General features: G+C 49.5%; 1 protein-coding gene across 1 annotated transcript in view; it reads left to right on the top strand.

Moving 5' to 3' along the window:
* Positions 1 to 13,255, top strand: part of RALGAPA2 (Ral GTPase activating protein catalytic subunit alpha 2) — a 317,987-nt gene extending 304,732 nt beyond the window's left edge. Inside the window, 2 exon segments of the mRNA XM_034641613.1 lie at positions 6,768 to 6,807; positions 9,891 to 13,255. Coding sequence (XP_034497504.1) covers positions 6,768 to 6,772 — 5 coding nt within the window. The 3' untranslated portion in view covers positions 6,773 to 6,807; positions 9,891 to 13,255.
* The last annotated feature ends 5,731 nt before the right edge of the window (positions 13,256 to 18,986 follow it).

The following is an 18,986-nucleotide window of genomic DNA, read 5'->3' as shown; positions in this document are numbered from 1 at the left end:
CATCTGGGCATGCAGCGTTCTGAGTCCAGACTCTCCTGACCAGGAGATGTTGGCCCACCCAACAACATCAGGGTGACAGTTCCAGAGAGACGGGTGACCACAGAGAAGAAAGGAAGAAGCCAGAAATGGGACTCCTCGGGCCCTTAGGCTGACTCTGCTCTTTAGTCCAATTACTCAAAGCTGGTGACTTGCCAGAGGCCATATTTGGATATTAAAACTCAGTCCAGCTCAAATCCTGGGGACACACACGCACCTTTGGTACAGCCTAAGTAGATGGGAACTGTGGCTTCACTCCTTGGAACATCATCACATAAGCCCCACAGGGGCCAGGGCCTTCAGGCATTCATTCCATAAATATTTACTGTGCACTAATAGGGAAGGCATAGAAATGGGCAAAACAGCAGCCCCACCCTCCCTGAGGCTTATCTTTTAGACAGACGAGAAAGACGCTGTTCTCCTGTCAGGAGCTGTGAAGTGCCCTTTAAAATGGGGGATGGGAGAGTGCCTGGGTGGCTCAGTGGGTTAAGAGTATGCCTTCAGCTCAAGTCATGATCTTGGGGTCCTGGGATCGAGCCCAGGGTGCCCTGCTCAGTGGGGAGCCTGCTTCTCCCTCTGCCCCTCCCCCCCCACTTGCACACTCGCACACTATCTCTCTCTCAAATAAATAAAATCTTTGGAAAAAATAAAATGGGGTTGGGGAAGGCCTCACTGAGAAGGTGACATTTGAGGAGAGGCTTGAAGAAAGTGGGGAGTGAGCCACTTAAATCTTGGGGAAAAGCACTCCAGGCAGAGGGAACAGCAAATGCCAAGGCACTGAGGCTGGTGCTTTTCTGGAACATTTGAGGAACAGTGAGGGGCCCACCATGATCAGGGTAGAGCAAGCAAGGGGGTGAGGAGGAGGAGGAAGGTCAAAACAGCCTCACAGGCCTAGGGGAAAACCTTGGCTATTACTCTGGTAAGCTGGGCAGCTCCTGGAGCGTGTTAAACAGTGGGTCCCATGATATGATTTTTAATTAAAAAGATCACTCTGAACCCTGTGGGGAGGATATTCTAGGGGAGGGATGGGAGGGAGACTAGGTAGGTAATATTTTGTTCCCCATGTATTCCCATCCCCTGCTACACAGCAGGCACAGAATACATGTTGACTGAAGAACGAATGTTGTGATCCAGGAGATGTCCCCCCTGAACGGTCTCCACTGGCTGCTAGAGCTGCCCTCAGTGACGACCCCTACCCCCAGTGCCACAGAATATAGCCCCTAACTGGGACTGTACAGATGAGGGGAGCATGGTGACACCCACCTCTTGTAGGGGAAGGTTTGCGTGGTGGGAGGGAAAAGGTGGAAAGGAGATGGGGCAGAACTTTGACCTGCAGTCACACGACCCCCACCTACTTAAGATCCCCCACCCCAGACTCACACCAGAATCCAGTGGTCGGGAACTCATGGGCTAACGGGAGAATCATGGTAGATAACCATCCCCGGTCACAGAACATTGAAGACACTTAAAAGGACTCGCAATGATCCGCAAAAGCTAGGATACGAGAGTTAAGGTTCCTAGGCATTGTTTTGCTCTGGAGAAAATAGTCTCTAGGACAATCGACGAGTAGTAAAAGCTCTTTACCTATGTGTAGAAATCACATTACTGCACGCTCTCCGCACAGTCTGCCCTCCACAGAGCAAGATTCATCTCTTTGGCAGTTTGGGAACTGGGGAGGGTTGGTTTTTTCATTATCAGGCGGCTGGTCATGTCAAGACCAGGGCTCAGGTGCTGAGCCAGATGAGACTCGTCGCCCACCCGGAGAGGCCCCCTACTTCTTGGTGCCTGCTTGTGGCGGGGGGAGCCCTTCTTTTGTGGCAAAGGCAAAATGCTCCTCCCCAAAAGCAGAAAGGACTGTTTTATAGGACTTCTGACCACTACAGCATGTCCAGTGGCAAATGCACACCCACTTTGGCGCAGATAACTGAGAAATGTAACTGAAAGTTAACCAAGGTGTCGCCTACCTTAGGAGGCAAATGAAGCACTGCAGAAAGAATCCACATAAAGAAAACATCTTAATTGTGGAATAAAACTGCTTCCTTCGTCTCTGAAGACAACAGGACAGCTTTTGTCAGGGAAACAACCAGACGGTCCCATTGCTGCTTTGATGTTTCCTCAGACACCTCAGACAGATACCTGAACTCGCTGTCTTCCCTCAAGTCACCGCAGACGTCACTGCTATGTTTTCCTGAGCAGTTGACTATTAGAGAACGTAAAAAGTTGCCCTGAGCTGCACACAGAGTCCTAGTGTGTCCTGTGGAGAATTACACTGTAATCCCACCTCACCACCCCAGGCCACTCCTGGGTGTTTATAGGACCGATGAACTCAAGTTAGGATAAACCCTCGAGAACCTCGAAGCGAAGAGTAGTGTGTGGCCCGAGGGGCAGCCCCATTTTCTTTGCTCTGAGAACGGCTGAGACTTTGTGGTGTGACACAGGAGGAGAGTTGCTGCTGGCATTGCTAGGTGCCCCTGTCCCCCTGCCCTGGGTGCCCGCGGGAGATCTGATTTTTCCAAACCTTGTAGCCACTTCCGTTGTGTCACTTTTGGAATCGAAGTAACAGTGTTGCTGCTCAGATCACCTTCTGTTCTTTTTGCCGTTTTTTCCAAACTGCATTATTGAGATATAATTCACCTACCGTATAGTTCATCCGTTTAAAGCACGTAATTTGATGTTTTTAGTATAGTCACAAGGTTGTGCAACCATCATCGCAGTCTAATTTTAGAACTTTTTAATTCATCCTAAAACAGACTAACAAAAAACCCCCATAAACCCTCTAGCAATCAATCCCCACTCCTCCCCTAAACACCACCCCCCCTGCCCCACCCCTGGGCAACCACTAGTCTACTTTCTGTCTCTCTGGATCTGCCTATTCTGGACCTTTCGTATAAATGGCATCACACAGTATGTGGTCTTTGGTGACTGGCTTCTTTCACTCAGCATGTCCTCGGGTCCTTCCATGTGGTAGCTTATATTGACAAATAAATATACCAGTGTAAGGGTAGGCCACATTCGTGTTGTCCGTTCATCAGCTGATGGACATTTAGGCTCTTCCTACTTTTTGACTATTAGGAATATTCCTGCTATAAACATGTCTGTACTGTTTCGCCATTTTTTGAGATGTGAATTCAGTCTGGTACAGTGAACAGCCCTGTCACGGCTAAGATGTAACTGAGATCTTTGTATTCATGTTCTGTGAGATAGCGAGACGGTCTAGAAACCTCTGTCTCCGTGAGGGCCTGACAAGAAAAGTTGAAACCAAGATATCAATCTTTAATGTACAATTTAGTTCAGTTTAGCCATAGAGCCATACAAGTACACTATGGTTGTGGAAAGGAAAGAGAAGAATGCCAGAAAACGTCATGAGCATTCCACCTGCTTGCTTAGCCCTCACACAGGTGCATATGCACATGCAGGCACACAAGACCCGTGCTCTCTCTGCCTGCCTGCCTGCCTGCCCGTTGGTCCAGCTGTCCCAGCTTTCTGATTCAGAACCAAAGTTGATGGGCAAGACCAACAACCAAAAAGAGGAAGCCCAGAGCCAGGGCCAGGGCCAGGACACAGCCATTGCTTCTGGGTTAGAAATACTGGAAGCCATCCTTGGGCCATTTGGAAATGTTAATTAAGCTGGCTAATTCCCACTGGTCTTGAGTTGCCAGTGATGAGTTGAGCGTGTAGGCTTACCCCATCCACGGCTGCACCTGTTCCCTTCCTCAGAGCCATTCCAAGGGGTCTGAATAGCCCAGAAAGCTCTCTGATCTTCCGCTCTGTCCGCCTTCCTGCTGGGAGGATACTGAGCGAGAGCCTAAAGCTGGAACCGTGGTCCACTGTTTTCTCTCCCTCAGCCATGCCAGCTCTCAAAATCATTCCCTTCTCTAATTATCTTGAACCAGTTAATCATTTTCCACACTGCCTGTTCAGTAACAAGGACCCAGGGAGAAGCAGCCACTTTTCCTGTCTGACCCTGCCCAGTGTCACCCCAGGTGGCGGTCCTGGATGGCAGCCTTCCCTCGGAGATAAGAAGCTCTGTTCAAATCCTTGCTCTTCCGCTCTCCCAGTGAGGCTTGCCAGAGAACACATGCCACAAACAGACTGACCGGTTCTTGAAAAGCCTCCACTAGGCAGAGCTGTGTGGAACACAGCAGATCTCCAATCAAGACTATTGTTTCCTGTGTTTTAACAAATCCTTGTGGATATCTGGAGTAACCAAGAAGCTGGACGAGGCCCATGAAGTAGGACATCTTTTCTAAGAGTGGCTTCTGGATTCTCCACTCAGAGCCACTGAGTGGCTGCAGTTTAGCCCCTTGGGGTCAGCCTGACACAGGAAGGGCTCTCTCCGGAGCGGCCCCACTCCGCTGCTCTTAGACGCGAGCGGGGCCTATTCCCGAGTCCCAACACCGCTAACATATAAGCAAAACTTTGAATTTAATGGAAAAAAAGGAAAAACTTTGAATGTAATGCACATATTAACCCTCCCACCAATGTGGCTCGAGCTCTTTTTCACTATCACCCCACCATGAAGGTCCCCAAGACCTCCGACCAATTTCCTCATTTGTCTCCTCCCCCTGAAGCACTCCAGAAACCCTGTGTATCTGTTTATTTACCATACCTACATCTGGGCTTTCGACGTATGAAAAATAAGATATTTTTGCCCCCCGAGGGGTGATACCGCTCTGCTGGAATGCAAGCCGCAACTCCTCCATCAAAGGCCCCACAGGCAGGAGATTCATCTGCTTTGTTCACGGCTGTCACCAGGAGCCTGGAACAGAACCTGGCACATCTCAGGTGCCCAGTTGATGAAAAGATGAAACAATTACGCTGTGTCTCTCCCCCACCCCCCTAAGTGTCACACGCCTCCTGTTCTCTCCCCGTCCCTCCTCTCCAAGCACTGTGTGCTCTCTCCTGGTGCCTTCCAGCGCTGCCCAGGCTAGTTGGTACCTCACGCTCACCCCCAGGGATGTATCAGGAAGCTGACAGCCTCCTCCTCTGTTCCAAGTGCGGGCCCCCGCCCTTTGGTAGCACTGCCTGTGTGTCAAGGGCAAGTGACATTTGAGCCCCACGGAATAATTAAGGCAGCCCCCAACTGTCTCTGTCTTTGCATCTCTTTAACTCACCCATGGACTGGCAGTTACTGAGACATTCTGTTTGGTCCAGCACACCACACCAGGCTGCATCTGGGGACACACATGGGAGAGGAGCAAACCACTCCTCATCAGCAATTACAAACAAGTCCTCCATTGTTAGCCGCACCATCTGCTTTCTTGGTACGCCCAGCATAACCAGGGCTGAAGGGGCTGCAGGGGAGGGAGGCCAAGGAGCCCCTTCACGAAGAGACCCTTTGCTCACACTGGAGAGGGTAGGTAGCATGGTGCCCTGAAAAGCCGCGCCTTCCCAACTCAAGGAAGACAGACCCATGGAGAGATACTGTATGTCCGCCATTTTCCATGAGAGGAAATGGGGAGCTACAGCACGGTGCATTGGGAGAAAACAGGAAATCTAGATCATTGCGTTCTCCAGGATCCACGGAAAACATTCTAGTCTGCTACCAACAATCAACACAGTCGGAAGAACTTCCTATGGTCTGAAGCACTATCAATGTATAGAGAAGGAGTGCTAACTGTGGTTGGAAATCATCCACGATCAGTTATTTATCCTGAAATTCCTAACCCCAAGTAATTCTGCAGGGGGATGAATTTTCAATAGACCATAGAAGTGCACATTTCTTCTGGAGAACCCCACTTAAGAGTATGTCAGTAGTCCTTCTGACAGCCTCCTGAACCACCGTCTTAGAAACTTGCCCTGCTCACTGTGCCAACCTTGGCAGGCAGGGTCAGCAGACAATCCTAGTTTATGACTGTGGCAGAGCAGACAACAGTCCGTGTCACTGATGAATGTCCTTTGTCCAGAGTTGATGGGGGTCTAGTGACACTGAATTCAGGAGCACTGTGGGGGTTGGGGTGAGGGGCTACGCCTGGCGCAGAAAGAGGCTGAGGACTTCCTAAGGGAAACCCTCCTAGGAAATAGACTGTCTGCGGGAGGAGTGGGGGAGGATCCAGAAAACCTGTCACCAAGTCCATAAACCTCAGATCCTCTCTCGGGGTCGGCGTGACTGCTGAGACCCTCCTGCTCTGGGAGGGAGGGTGAGCTTGCAGCCCGATTTCACCACTGCAGGGTCCCCTTCCCAGCCACCCTCTACACAGCAGGCTGCGTGCCTCCTCCCTGGGGACTGTCACATCACAGGTGACACTAGTACTGAATTAACACACTGTACACCTCCAAAACCTGTGAAATGAAACAAAGAGGCGTGCAAACTTGCACACTTAGAGCCTAGCAAGTGTTTTTCAGCCCATCCATGGAGTTCCAAATGCTCATCTTGAACATTCTTATCTTTGATGGAGTTTAGACCAAATCAGTCAGTAAATACGGGGCAACAGGAAAAGCGTATGGTGGTCGGTTCTGCCCTGTGTCCGTAGAGCTCCCAGCAGCGTCTACACATGTCCTGGGACCACTATTGTCTCTCTCATTTCACGTCTATAAATGTGATGGCAGCTAGAATTCTGTCCTGCCAAGTAGAATTTTAAGTGAATTTTCAGTTCCTAATGATCTCCAAAGCTGTGACAACACTCAGGCAGCACAGGAATAAATGTATTATTAGCACTGTGTTCATTATCAGGTTGGGCTGTGGGTGTGCTGGGCTTGTACTCATTTGATTTCTCGTTCTTTCCTTTCAGATTAAAATATGCAAAGGTCTCATTGCGATGTTTGAGCAAGGTAAGACTGATGCTTGGGGTTTGCCCAGCCACTCTGCTCTTGGGGAGGGGTGTGTGAATTCACTGACTGGCCTCCACCCACGGCTAACACCTTGCTGAAATGTCCCGAGTGCCTGCTGCCTCCCACCTTCCCTCCCCAGGGGCCCGGCCCGCACTCCTGCCCCTGCATGTCTGTGCTGCCTGGGGAAACCCAGCCTCGCCTTTCTTCTGCCCCTGCACTCTGGGCGGAATCCGACACCAACACCTGCCATCCCGGAAAATGTCTTTGTCACCCGCCCTTTTGTGTGCAGGGCCACGGGGAGCCAGTGGACCCGGGGCCGCCCCCTTTTTTGTTGCCCAAGCCAGGAGGAGCAGGATCTTGAGATGGGCCGATAAGATGTGGCACGTGCTGGGCCGGCCTTTGACCGCTCGCCTTAATGGGCGCCTCCAAGGCCTCCGTGCAGGGAGGGCAGGTTGTCTGGGGGCTGCTGAATGGAACAGCTGGGGGAGGAAGAGCAGACAAAAGCTGGGGGAGCACGGAGGGTGAAGAACCCAGGGATGGGCTGCAGTTTAGGACCCAGAGGGCAGGCTGGCTGCAGCAGGTGTGACCTCCGTGGGCCTCTCCTTTCTGCCCTGGCTCCGGGGTCCAGGCCCGTCCCCGTGCCGTCTTATGGTGGTGCCGGCTGGGGGTGGCCCAGGCTGCACTGACTCATGGGCTCCCAGGTGGAAGGGAGACCAGATGGTGATGATGTTCACAATAATAATACGGGAGGACACCAGTGAGCTGTCACTTATTAACCGTGTCACCAGAGAGGAACGCGTGGCACAGATGCCTGTCACTGTCTCAGGAACTATGCGGGTGGGATGTTAGCATCTAGACTTTTGCGTTCACCCTCCACCACCTGCAGGGCAGAGGAGCAGCCACTGTCACAACGAGCTGACCCTGCAGCCCAGCTGCCCTTTCTTCTCCCCTCGGCACAGCTTTGGCCCAGTCCCAGAACTGTTCCGAACCAGGCCAGCTTGCTTGAGCACCCGAGGCAACATGCGCACCAGCCCGGGTGCTTGTGTGGGGTGAAGTAGAACGGGGCTGTACAGTCCTCTCCAGAGTGGGGGCCTCCTGCAGAAGTCTTTATTGGCTGGACCCCGTATCCACGCGTCCCCTCCCACTCCTGCTACAGAGTGGCCAAGTGGGGCTCGAGTGCCGTTTGAGCAGACCCCTGGCCTCCAGCAGGAGGAAAAGACCGAACGAGTGGAGCGGCTGCCGGCAGCTTGCGAGTGGAATTATCTCCTTTGTGGCCCGCCGGCTCATTCCCCAGCTGCCGCCTCCCCATCAATCACGGGGTGCAGTGGGCACGGCAGGAGCCATCACAGGCTGGGGATGTGCCAGAGGGAAGTGGGGGACTGGAGGAATGCAGGGGGCACTGCGGAGCAGGCTCTGGCTGGGGAAGGGGAGCCTTCCCTTTGCCCCCCAGTGGTCGGGGCCCTGGCTTTTGATGCAGGGGCGCGGGAGGGGGGCGCTTTGCTACAGAGCTTCCTGCAGCTCCTCAAAGTCCTTCCTGCCTTCCCTCTGTTCACCTGCCGTCCCTCTGTCTGCCTGCCATCCTGCCCCACTGCTGGAATGCAGTGTGCACCCCTCCTCTCCCTCCTTGTCCTCCCCAGCTGGGGGTGTTCAATATTTCCTTCTAATCCAGAATTACTCTTTCACTTAATATCATATCTTTGAACATCATTTTATCTCTTTCATTCACTTGCTTTTTATTTTTTTTTTCCTTCCCTCTCACCCAATTGATCTGATTACAATACTGGGTAGAGTGCTTCCTAGCAAGGAATGTGAAATCTTACACAGTTCAAAGTGAAGGTATTTCAAAACAGAACATTATCTAGGATTGGATCAGGTTTGTTCACCCCCATGTCCAGCTCTGAGGGGACAGAGAGAGACCTTTTACCAATGCCGTCTCTGTCATGGAGGTCAGTATAGCTGTGCTGCCTTTGTCACAAGCAGCCTGTTTTTAAAGATGAGAACCGCAGGAGAGAGCCCCAGGGCATTTTCTTTCTCTGCCTGGCCTTATGGGGACCAGCAGGGAGGAGACGCCCCCATGATGGGAGCCTTAAGGTGCTGGAATTGGGAACACACTGGGGAAGGCTGTCTCCTCAGGTCCAAGCATGTTTGTGAGTATTGATTTCAGAGGTCAGAGGATGAGAAAAGATGTTGTCGGTGAATAAGACAACTTACATAAATTAATTTCAAATGCCAATAATAATAAAAATTTCAAAGACCAAACCTCTGGAAGTGAAGCATGCTGGAAGGAGGATAGAAAGCCTGCTTCTGAGCTTTGTTCGGAGCCCGGAAGCTTGGGCTATAACATTGTGTTATAGTTTACGGGGGAAGAGGGGTGATGAAATGAGCGTCTCCCTCACAGCAGGGCCCCGGGGGAGACCAGACTCCAGCAGCAACAGGGGCTGGGTATTGCAGCAGGCAGTCCTGGATTCCTCTGAGCACCCTCGCACCGGCCCTGGGGAGGGGAGAGGTGCAGACACGCACACTTCGATTTTACTCCTTTTCCCTCCAGTGCTGAATGGCGCTATGCCCATCTGGACTCATTCGGGCAAGCAATTTAGTCCTGACCTCTCTCTCAGACCCTTTGGGGGATAATCGAGTCGTATCTCATCAGGTGAAATATCAGTATGTAAATACGTGTAGATAATGACATCGACAGGGATCCCCAAAGCTGTCCATCAAGTTTTCCCGGCTCCTTCATTGCCTCTGGGCCATGCTGCTGCTTCATGGGCTCCCCTTCCCTTCCTGTAGTTAGCTGCCTTTTCTCTTCATTCTTTACTTGTGGATTGGACGCTGAGGCCAGGTGAATTTCGAAAAGATTCATAGCTTGTTTTATGCTGCAGGAGAGTCCAGAGCAAAGACCCGGAGGAAAGACATTCACGTGTTGATTCACTCAGCAAACATCTCTGCCCCAGTGACAAAGGGAGGTCATCAAAACCTTTCTGGGCATGTGGTGTCAGGTGTCCTGAGGGCCACAAGTCCTTCTTGGATCTGTGCCCACAAGGGCCATCATGCCATGACTCGGCCTTTCTCTGCTTCCTTTGCAGGGCCCTGGCCACCAGCCTGAGTGCCTACCTCACAGCGCCTCTTGGCAAGGAAGAGATGAATGAGACTCCCCCTTCCCCCATCCTGAACCCCCAAACACAGAGACTGTGAGAAACATCACTGCTCTGCGGGTGCCCTCAACACATCTTCCCATTAACAGACTTCTGAAGTTAAAGGTGAATCCCACCGAAATGTCGCGGGTTGGACTTTCTCACTGCGCCATGTCGTCTTGCCCTAGAACCTCACGAAACTTGAGCTTCCAAAGAAGAGGGGAAAGTCACCAACAACCAGAGACAGACCCACGCTCATGGGTGTTGATGCAGCTGCTGCCGGCAGGGATGGCAGGAGAAGATTCTGGGCTTTCGGGAAGGGTTGGAGGGCAACTGGTTTCTGTACCCCGAGTTGTTTATAAACCCAAGCAAGATTCACAGAAGGGCTGGCAAAACAGCTGTTAAACTGAGGAATTTTCTCTGCATTGATTTCACTAGTTCTTATGTTAAGATTTACGGTTTACTCAAAAATTTCATCATCATGGAAATTGGCTTTCCCTAGGGTCTTTTGCCCAGGAGAAGTTTTATCTGAGTTGCTGAGTGTTTTCCACCTGCTGCCTGATGCCCACTAACTGGGAGAAGTTTTCCCGACCATCCTGGAGGTTCTCAGATGACTCTAGAAACAGGGTCCTGTCCCTGTGAAAGCTCCTGTAGTTCAGGAAGCTTCCAGGGCCCAGCTCAGCACAGCACCACGTCAACACACAAGGTGCACACCAGCACAGGCGCTAGACTGAGACAGCACCCCCCCCCCGTGATGTCCATCTGCCTCCAGAAGCTTCACCCTGCAGTTGTGCTCTCCTGCCCACTGCTGGGGGAGAGAGCCACAGTGCAAATGGGGGCTTTTTACACATTCAGCTCCAAGGAAGGCATGTTGAGCCTGTTTAAAAAAAAGAAGAAGAAGAAATGAAAAGCCCACCTTCTATCTGTGCTTGGCCAGCATCCTTGCTGGGGGTCCAAGGGTGTCAGCAACAGAAAAATCAGTTAGGAAGACCTGTTTGGCCCTCTGCCTCTCACCTAGGCCTGCAGCCTGTCTCCAGAGTAAGCCCATGACTCAAGGCTGGGGGGTGGGGTGCAGCACATAGAATGCAGCTGCTAAGAAGCTGAGAAGGATATGTCCCTGCAAGGGTACTTCCCCACCTCCCTTGACTCTCTGCCTCTCTGCCCGCTTGTGTGTTACCTCCTGGCGGCTTTGGTCCCCTTCCTGGTGAGTCCCCTGAGCCCCCTCAGTCCATCAGAGTGGCCGTTTCCACTGACCAGTCAGTTCTTTCCATCTGCCGGTTTGGCTGGTACCTGACCCTTGCAGGAGAAATAAGCAGACCCAGGAGCCAGGCTTGCTCTGGAACAAGTGAGGAAGGACTGAGAGATTCCTATGGGAAGGATAGACCTTCTAAGTCTAGAGAGAATTAGTTTTTCAGCTTGAGAGAGGACTGCAGGTGGGGCATGAGGCCCAAGCCCACAGAGCAGTTTGGGGGTTACTGGAGCCTGAGGCAAGTAGAAGTAAGCCTTAGTTACTTTGGGCTGTTCCGTAAACAGGCCCAACTGTTCAACTCAGTGGGGGCTTAATGGCATTAGTGGGTGACTGGAAGTCACAGCATTTTCTGTGGTGTCGGCAAATGCCACGATTCTTATCTTCCCCACCCCTGCCCCAGCCACCCCCCCAACCTTTTTAATAATTTGGACTTTCTGGTCGGCACAGTTTGTCTGCTATCACTCAGACTCCAGACTCGAGTTGAGCTGTTCCACTGGGTATTTACAGAGTGCCCAGACCTTGTTCCTGCAGGGGAGAGCATTGCCCCCGTGCCTGGGCTCCAGGGTCCTGGGTAGGCTCTGACAGCCAGTAGCTTCTGGGAGAACATTTCATTTCCAGGCTCCAGAAATCCCCTGTGGCAGAATTCTTGGATTTAGCTGAAGTGTCAGGACTTGGAAGTGGTATTGAACTCCCCTGGACTTGTGCTCCACAATTCCATTTTATCTCCCAGAACCAGTCCTCCTAATCCGCAAGTGGGAGCTCAGTTGTAGGCAGCAAATACCTGGACCTTTCCTGTCATCCCTACTGATTTCAACATCCCTATGACCCCAGACTCCAGCCGGCGGTTTGGGGGCTAGAGCTGCTTCTGAGCCCACTGTTGTCAACGGTAGCATCGGTGTGGAATAGGGGAGCAGGGAATGTATCAACCAGGTTTGCTTATGATCACGTGGAACTGAATCATTTGTTATTTGGGGTGGAAAATTGAAATGATCAAGTTCTTTTTTTTTTTTCACTTAGAAAAGCAAATATTGTGCTTTTTGCAATAAATGCCTTTCCAGCAAAATTATGAAGGGTCACTCATCCGGCGGGGACCTACCTGAGTCACAGTGCTGACTCGTCGCATTAGTAGGTCAGCCATCTGTACTTGAAAGTGGCCCTAATAGGCCCCAAATGGATAAGATTCACGAGCTCCCAGACAGGGCCAGGCCCGTCCCCCTACTCTGTGCACTGATCTCCTCACCCTGATTTCCATCCAAAGCAAAGCTGATGTTCCATAGTCTCACTGAGGAGGTTTTTGTACTTAAAAAAACCAAAATGATGACTTCTTAAAAACAGTAAAATCGGAAGTAGACAGTAATGAGGAGATTTCTCCTGGGTAAATGACTGTCGCAGTGTCTTCATGCAGTGAAGGATCAGTTTGCTAGGAGCCAGCGGGAGGAAGGGGAGTCAAGCCTTGCCTTCACAAGAGGGGCTGACCGACGGGACCCTCAGCCTTACACACGGAGATCATGAGGATCCGTACACCACGCAAATCACGCCTTCCTGACCTTCCTCCCGGTGCGGCCGCCTGTGCTTCACTTCCTGGAACATCTGTATCATCTAGAGGCTTGAGGGATCCTTTACGATGTACTATGACGTCTCACGTGTAACTGTGTCGTGTCTGTATCTTCTGGAGGGAAGTTAACATGAAACACCCACTGTTTTAGCTGCACTCAGTACCTGTGTATGATATACACATTAAGTGAATGTTTTCTTATGGTTTCAGGTCGACAACATTTAGTTCATGTAAATAAGAAAAAGAAATGGATAAATATGGGAAATTAAGTTATAGGATGTCATTTGATTTTTATTTTGCTCTCTCTTATTTAATTTGCCTACTGCCCCACGTCTGGGTTTATGCCTGGGTGGGATAGACCCCTCCATACAATCCACCTTTTCAGGCGCGTGCGTGCCACACCCAGAAAAGCACACAGCTCCGCTGATGACCGCTGCTCGACTCTCCAGTTTACCCTCTTTTTCTCTTTCTGATTTACTGTGATGATTTAATAAAGTAGAAACACAACACTTAGGTGCCATATGTTTCTTTTGTTTTCATTATAGTTTCTAGGGAAATAAAGTTTATCCTGGCATCTCACAAAAGATGGCTTGCTTTGTCTTTGTAAGTGGTAGATAAAATGTAATACCAGCCTCCCGTTGGTGTTGTTGAGACCATGTTGATGGCCTTGCCTCAGGGCTCCAACCATCATATTCTTGCAGACAGCCTGGCCAGGTGGTCTCCACCAGCATCCTGGGTTAGTCCCGTGCTCTGAGCGCCAGGGAACTTTCAACGTATTGGACAGTCGGGCTGTCTAAAAATCATCCATTCATCCATTTCGCAAATAGTTGTTGAGTCCCTGTGACTTTCAAGACATTTCGGTGACCTCAGAAAGGGTCCAGGTGCCTTCCTGGGAGCCAGAAAGAGCCTGAACTGATGGGGCTTCTTAAAGCTTTGGACTGATAGCGAGTGCTTTTACCACTTGGTTCCTCATAGAACACAGCTTGATGCAGTTCCCAGCCTTGTCGTGCATCAGAATCGTTCAGGAAGCTTCGTAGGTGCTTCCATGCCCGCCTAGATTCTGATCTACCACGTTTGGATAGAACCTCAGGATCTAATTTTTAAAGTCCCCCTCACCTTGTCGAGGATCCCAACCTGCAGATAGATTTGGATTGAGATGCTTGAACCAACCCCATTGTGATGCTTTGGGCAGCCCGAACTCCCCATCCCACATAGGTACCTGGGAGTGAAGGGAACAAGAGCGAAGATTCCCCAGGGAACTAACTGCTCAGCGTAGTGTCCTGCCCTTCCTGATGATTCCACTTTGTAGATGGCCCCAGTTCCCTCCAGGATAATTTATGGATGCTTTCCAGATCTGGAAATAGTCATTTGAATTTCACAGGATATTGTTATGAAAGTCTCATAAAGCAGTTTATTGTTTTATTTATAACAAAAAGACAGGGAGAGGGGTTGGGGAGGTTATCCCAGTCATCATACTTCCAGTCATTCTCAAAGAATGCTCATCAAATCTTAGTCCAAATCATGTAAGACTTTCAACAGAATTCCAAAAAGAATCCAACTTCCACTGGTTCCAAAAGGACCATTGCTACAAGGAATGCTCTCCTTGACCTTTCTTGGCTTTTGTCAGGTGCCAGCTTTTAAAGAAAGAATACCTTTAAGGTACACCCCAACCATAGTAAAATACTCTGCTGCTGGAAAAATGCCAGAGATTTTTACGTTTGCTGCAGGATAGAGTGTCTCTCAGCAATAAGACTCAGACATTTATATTTGTTCACGTCTGTACACATTTGAGCCAGCGTTATCGTCCTGTGCATGTGTATAAAATAAATTGAGGCCCCTTTGATTTATTAAACAGTTTATGTCAAGGGGAGCTATTATCATTTACTCTTCTGTAAATGGAAATGGTTTTAATTGCGTTTCATTTTTCAAATCAAAAAGCTAAGTTCAGGGAGATGGAACACACTGCAAACGTCATCCCCGTGTATCTGGTCTACCCAGGACTATCAGCTAGATTGTCTCCGTGCTCCCACCACCTCCTGCAGCTACTGAAATTGAAGCCCAAAGATGGCTCCCTGGGGCCCACACAGCTAGAAAGCGGAGCTCCAAGAAGCAGCTAGGTTTCCTGGGCCCCATTTTTTGACCACACCTCCAACCGGCAACAATCACAGATCTTCAGTGCACAGACTGTTAGTAGTTTCCATGTTCCTTCTGGCCACTGTGAAGGTTTCCCTGGGGCCAAGTCAGAAGCCACCCTGACCTTTCTCTCACTTGGACTAGGCCCAACAGGGACCAGGGTTTTCCAGCACTGGGGAGCTTGTTTTATTGGGATATTCTCCCAAAGGGCAAAGATGATGGTGCTATTACTGACCTTCCTCTATTACTCTGGAAATCTTTGGATAATACATCACTGGAGAGAAAAATGGCTGGTGTCTTCAGATCTGAAAAACACTACGGCAAAAAACCAGAAGCAAGAACAGGTCATATACAGTGGTGTGTGCCACACTCTAGGAGGGCCCCCTACACTCTGTACATGCAGATCCATGGCATGATTGAGCTCTTGCCACAGTTCAGCCACAATATTCTGTCTGTTGTTTCCCAAGAAAAGGTTTATGTTTCAGGAGTTAAGAAGGTAAAGACAGGTCAGTGTCCTAACGTGCCCCAAAGACCACCCTTGAGTGGAACAAAAAGAGACTGGCTCTTAAAACTGAGACCAGAGTCTCTTTGCCAACTGCCTCCTGCAGCTTAACCCACAGCTTCAGCCCCAGACAACCTAACAAGCCTGGCAGACAGCACCAGGAATCAGGGGCATTTTAAACAAGAGCACCATCCTCTCTGTCCCAAATAGGCTCTCCGATGTGCCCTCCAAAACCACCAGATAACAGCAACCAAAACAGCAGGAACTCCGAAATGATGCTCTTTCTGGGTAATATAAAAGAATTTTCTAGAATTGGAGCTTGCTTCTTTTTTATTGTTATCATTTTAAATTAAAAGTACTTTGAATACCCAAGTCTCTAGCATCCTAAATGAAATTAGATAAGATGAAGGGGGTGAGAATTTATAACAGGCTGTCATGTTAAGAAATATTTGTCTGGAAGATTCTGCCTCTTACAGAACAAATGAGATACTGGGAGTCCCAGTTAACATCCTCCCTTTTGTACCATGTCTGGCAAGAAAAACATGGACTAGATTTTTTTTTTTTTTTACATTCACACTAAGATATTCCTGCCTCATATATCAGAGGACATTGTGTCTGTAATCAAAAATTCTATTTAAAACATTATTTGGGGAAATAAAGAATAAATGCATAAATTCTCTCTGGGACAAGAGTTCCCTTCCCTGTGTGTCCAGGTGTAATTTTTAATCTTCCACTTCTATGTACCACCTGTCCCTCTAGCAAAATGCTTGTTGAGTTTGACCGAGAATATTTTACATAAAGAGGTCACACTTGTCAGCTTCCACCTTGACGTGGGATCCTGGGGGTCTGAAAATTGGAGTGTGCCTCTCACCGAGGGTGTGAAGTGGGAAGGGGCTTGCTATTATAGCTCCTGAAAGGATCTTTTTGACTTCAGAAAATAGCCTGGCAAAGAAAAGCTTTTCCCATGAATACCCAGGGACCGCATTATGCTCCTGAGATGGTGGAGGTGAGTACTTTTGATCAATATTCCCTGAGAAATGGCCGCTGGGCTAAGTGCAGGCAGAGGCCCTCAATAACAGATCTCCCTCCCGCCAAGCCTACAGAGCATTTGCCGCAAATCTGCCGTGAACAGTTTGAACCAGCGAGGGCTGCACATTAATGGCATCATCTTCTCCTCCCTTTAAAAAATGTCACCCCATTTTGTCTTCCATGTTGATGGCTGATTATGGGTCCACTAGAAACAGTTATTTCTATGGCTGCCTTCAGGGAAATCTTGCCACCTTCATTTTAAGGCATCAGGAAAAGGCACTTTGGAACTGTTTCAACCTGAACAAGAGGGCAGAATGCCAGTAAGAAAACTCAGATCGGGGAAGATGTATTTACTGACCACCTATGAGATTTTAATAAAACAGCCAAGGTATAGATTTGTACTTTATACCATAGAGTCTATTTTTCTTTCCTTCTCATACTAAGGATCTGTCCTCATTCTAACCCTGCACCCCATCCAGTCGATGAACAGATTCTCTCCAGATTAATGCAGACACACACGAAGATACAGGGCTTTCTTATTTACAGAAGTAGCATCGTACAACACACATCATTATAACTTCTTTTTTAAACTTTGCAATATGTCATGGGCACCTGTCCTCCTAATTTATTCTTTTTAGTAATTGCATATTGTTCCTTAGAATAGATGTACCTTTCTTAACCCATCTGTGGGCATTCAGGTGGTTTCCAATGTATGTTATAACAAATGTGCCTGCAGCAAACACCATCACACCTATAGCCTGGCATACCACTGCTTTTAATTCTATAACATAAATTCCCCAAAGTGAAATTACTGAGTCAGAGAGTTTATGTAATTTTAGCCCTGATAGACTATTTGATCATTCTAGAATTCTATAAAGTCAGTTTTGGAGTTGCATTTAAAAAGGGAGGGGGCGCCTGGGTGGCTCAGTTGGTTAAGCATCTGCCTTCAGCTCAGGTCATGATCTCAGGGTCCTTGGATCCAGCCCCACGTTAGGATCCTTGCTCATAAGGGAGCCTGCTTCTCCTTCTTCCTCTGCCCCTTGCCCCTGCTTGTGCTCTCTGTCTCTGTCTCTGTCTCTCTCTCTCAAATAAATAAATAAAATCTTAAAAAAAGATACCATGAAGCTAGGATCTGTGTCTTCCCATGTTTGGAAACTCATTAAATTACCCATCAGCTTAAGAAAAGAAAAAATATTTTTAAAGAGGTGGCACCCAGGGAAAAAGTAGAATTTCAGCTACAGTAAAATGAGGCATTTGTTAGTGGGAGACAGTGAGTCCTCCTGTTCAGCTTGCCTAACCCACATGTCCCACATGTTTCCATGATAGCATTCAGAAGAATTCCCTGATTTTGAAGACATTTTTGAAAAAATTAACACAAATGCATCAATATACACTATAAGTTCATCTTTCATTGTCGAGGGAGAGGAGCATAGGCTCAGGAGTCAGAGGGTGGTGGCTTCAAATTCCAGCTGCACACTCTCAACGTGGCCTGGAGCCCCTGAGTCCTAACCATTCTGACTCTTGCTTCCCCACCTGTGTATTAAGGTAGTAATCCTGATCATGGTGGCCAGCCTGAAAGATGGCCCCGGTGATCACAAGCTCCTGGCACCCACACCGTTGTGTGGTGCCTGCCACACTGATTCAGAGACAATCTATGTGGCCCCATAGAGGATACAGCCGAAGTGATGGAGTGTGTCTTCTGATATTAGGTCGTAAAGGTAATGCAGCTCCCACCATGCGTCTTGGATCGCTTGCTCTGGGGAAAGTCAGGCACCAGGCAGTGAGGACACTCAGGCAGTGCTGTGCACATGGACAGCTGTGGGAGGGAGCCATTCGGGAAGTGGGTCCTCAAGCCCTGGTCAAGCCTGCATGGGACTGCAGCTCCAGCTGACACGGCACCATCCCTTCCCGAGGGAGCCCAAGCCAGAGCCCCCAGCCAGGCTGCTCTGGAATTCCTGACCCCCAGAAACAACCTAACGTAGTGAATGACTTCTGTCCTTCCAAGCCACCAAGTTTGGGGGTGTTTGTCACTACACGGTCATGGTAATTGACGTAACGGCTGTCTGAAGATGAGGTGAGGACAACACGCAGAAGGCATGCGCCCAGAACGGCATGTTCTAACGGTGTTTTCCGTGGTGCAATGGCGAAGCTGAGTGTAGACTCTGTTCTTCTGGACCCCACCATATCACGTTACGTCCCTATATTGTACACCGGACACTAATGTAACGCCTTCTGTTAACTACATACTCTCCCCCACTCTCCCCTGAGCTCACACACAGATGATCTGCGGTGGTGGAGGGGGCAGGCATCACCTCAGGGGCTCACCTCCTTCCTCGTGTGTCTGGCGTCAGTCCTGGCTGTCAGCTGAGATCACACCTGGGGCCGTCAGCAGAACACCTTCATGTGGCCTCTGTGTGCAGCTTGGGCTTCCCACAGCATGGAGATAAGATCCCCAAGAAACACCCAGGCAGAAGCCTCATGCCTTTGCTAACCTGGTCTCAGAAGTCACACAGTGTCCCCTGCACTGCATTCAATTTGAAGAGCAGTCACAAAGGTCTTTCAGTTTCAAGGGAGGGACAC

The sequence above is a fragment of the Ailuropoda melanoleuca genome, chromosome 13 (assembly GCF_002007445.2).
Source record: "Ailuropoda melanoleuca isolate Jingjing chromosome 13, ASM200744v2, whole genome shotgun sequence".
In the NCBI taxonomy this organism is placed as follows: Eukaryota; Metazoa; Chordata; class Mammalia; order Carnivora; family Ursidae; genus Ailuropoda; species Ailuropoda melanoleuca.
The sequence above is the reverse complement of the archived record's forward strand: the minus strand, read 5'-3'. Positions and strand labels throughout refer to the sequence as shown.